Here is a 3014-nt window from a genome sequence, read left to right as displayed (position 1 = left end):
GTTAAAATAAATAAGCTAAAAGTAACATCATGTCAAATTGTTAAAATAAAGAAAGTGATATATATATACACTTATGTCGAACATCATAGAGGATACAAATCAATATATAATGTATATAAATGTTTATACATGATGCATGCAAATAAGACACACACAAAATATATATATATATATTTGTTATCGGATATAAGAACAAAAAATATATTAAAAAAAAGAAAGAGAAAAAAACAAAAAAAATCTTCAGATGAAAAACAAAACAAAAAAAAAAAAAACAGAGAAAATAAAAGAAAAAAACAAAAGTTAAAAAGAAACAACAACAATATATACACACATTCGTGAATGCCTGACTCAACAATATCAGTTAAAAAAAAAAAAAATTCAATTCGAGCTCAGGACCCGCCGGAGACCGTACTGTTGGTATACAGGGCCTTGACCATGAATAGTTCGATAAGAAAAGACCCCCAAAGGGGAATTACCGGCTACCTGAGTCAGCTGTGCTAAACAATCATCAATTTATTACTTATAATGGCTAACAATTTGGCTCTCACCTCACTATTTGTGAACTTAAAAATGTTCTCCTGTTTATAAATACACTGTTCACAAAATTTAATATCTGGCTTCAAAAGACTGCCGAGATGAAAAGGTAACAAAGGCAGAGCGATGCGAACACTGTTCTGCATTAGCGGCCATGACACCTGAGACTCCGAAAAGAAAGAAAGAAGAGGAAGTGGAAAAACCTAAACAGAATGCTAAGAAGGAAGATGGTGAGGCAGGAAAAAAAACTGAAGAAGAGGATAAAAAAAAGAAAGAAGAGGAAGTGGAAAAACCTAAACAGAATGCTAAGAAGGAAGATGGTGAGGCAGGAAAAAAAACTGAAGAAGAGGATAAAAAAAAGAAAGAAGAGGAAGTGGAAAAACCTAAACAGGATGCCAAGAAGAAAGAAGGTGAGGAAGGAAAAAAAACTGAGGGAGATGATAAGAAGATTAATGAAGAGGAAGTGAAAAAACCTGAAGTAGACGCTAAGAAGGAAGAAGGTGAGGAAGGGAAAAAACCTGAAGGAAAGGATAAAAAAGTAAAAGAAGAGGGAGTGGAAAAGCCTGAAGAGGACGCTAAGAAGAAAGAAGGTGAGAAAGGTAAAAAATCTGAGGAAGATGATAAGAAGATTAATGAAGAGGAAGTGGAAAAACCTGATGAGGATGCTAAGAAGAAAGATGGGGAGGAAGGGAAAAAAACCTAAGAGAGATGATCAGAAGATTAATGAAGAGGAAGTTAATAAACCTGAAGAAGATGATAAGACGAAAGAAGGTGGGGAAGCGAAAAAACTAAAGAAGTTGATAAGAAACCTGAATTGGTAGAAAGTGAGGAAAGTAAACAGAAAGGATCAGATATAAAAGCTAATGAGGACACTGAAACATTATATAAAAGTGAGGAATCGCAATCAAAAGAGCCAACAGATGTCACTATCACTTTTTATATCACGAGAACTAAAGGCGGGTGTTGTTATTACAACGTCAGGAAGATTAGTGATAAAGAAGCGTGTGCCGTGGGAAGGGCATCGCGATACGAAAGGACTGTAATAATGTCTGATACCATTTGTAAACCGCCAAACCGTCGTCAATTAAAACTGCAAAGGAAATGAAGGACTGGGCTAAATGGGCATCCGATGTTGTTTATCTCGCTGAGAAGTGGATATCTTGGATTGACAAGACTTGTGAGGAAGCAGAAATTAACGCTAAGTTGGATGATCCAGAGTGGGAGACGTTTAGAAGGAAAACTGAATCGCGGCCCATAAATTACGAAGAAATAAAGTATGTGTTGAAAAGTTGGCTAAAATATGGAAAAAAAAGTATCAAAATGGTGATTGAACCGTCTTCATCGCTCTCCATTTTGTTAATGCTATTACAATATATATAAAAAATGTCAAATTGAATATATTTATGCTATTTGATTTGTTTCAACGTTAATTTTGTGAGATAAATAAACACTTCTTAGAGTAAAACGTTCTCGAATCTGCTTATTTTAGCAGCGAATTGGATTACCTTTGACTCCATTGAGAGTAAATTAATTTCAACACTGCAATCATATTAATTATAACAGCACTGCGAATATAAAATATTTCATAAAAATTAACATAACTCTTAAGCGAACTCTATTACTAAACCAGAAAACTTGTCTCATTTTGGCAAGCTTCTTATTTCATTTTTCACAGAAACGTTTTTCACCAATATATTCAATTTAGTTTTGAAAGTGACTGTATGGTATTGGTGTGTTATATGGATAGACAATGTCATCGGAAAATGATAATAATCCAATTTAATTAAAATTTCTCTAAGAAATTTAGTTTTCCAGTCGTAGGTGTAGGACGAAAAATTGAATTATTTTAACATGTAATCCACAACAGGTCGTAATACATCCATTGTTGTAGATCACAAAGTGAAACATTCAAGTTTTCGTTTGTTTTATACAATTATTTCTGATTCCCTAAAGTATAAAACAATTGCTTTCATGTATTTTCAAAAAACTGGTAACTTAATTCTCCATAAGAATTTTTTTGCTCCTAACGGATCTGCTGTCCAAACTAACTTCTACTTTCATGAGGAAGATTTTCAATTGGAAGGATAGTGGCACTCTCTGTCACATAACATGAGGTCAGAGCACTTGCAACGGAGTTGGGAGTTCTTTAAGAGATTGGTAGCTCGTGCCAATTTACAAAGACACCATACAAATCAAATACAAACTTGAGCACAACCTTTTTGAATGGGCAGCAGAAGGTGATAATACCAACTAAAACTTTGCTTGTTCAGGCCATGAAGACTATGAATGAATCAGAATCTTTCATGATATAGCATTAGCTACCAGAGAAATGTACAAATACCTTTTCCTGAATAACATGAACACTAATGAAAATTTTCCAATGGAATTAGAATCTTGCGAAAATGAAAGAATTTCCTGATATATCCCTTGACATATTAACTGAAAAATTAGTTCGTATAAGGAGTTGAATTTATGAGAGT

General features: G+C 33.7%; 1 protein-coding gene across 1 annotated transcript in view; it reads left to right on the top strand.

Annotated features, from left to right (window-relative positions):
- The window catches only part of LOC106691886 (uncharacterized), a 1695-nt gene extending 458 nt beyond the window's left edge, over positions 1-1237 (top strand). Inside the window, exon 2 of the mRNA XM_014437787.1 lies at positions 627-1237. Coding sequence (XP_014293273.1) covers positions 627-1237 — 611 coding nt within the window. The remainder of the gene's footprint in view (positions 1-626) is intronic.
- The last annotated feature ends 1777 nt before the right edge of the window (positions 1238-3014 follow it).

This window comes from Halyomorpha halys, unplaced genomic scaffold (genome assembly GCF_000696795.3).
Source record: "Halyomorpha halys isolate HHAL.00 unplaced genomic scaffold, Hhal_1.1 Scaffold4169.1, whole genome shotgun sequence".
Lineage (NCBI taxonomy): Eukaryota > Metazoa > Arthropoda > Insecta > Hemiptera > Pentatomidae > Halyomorpha > Halyomorpha halys.
This window is presented reverse-complemented; position numbering and strand designations above follow the sequence as displayed.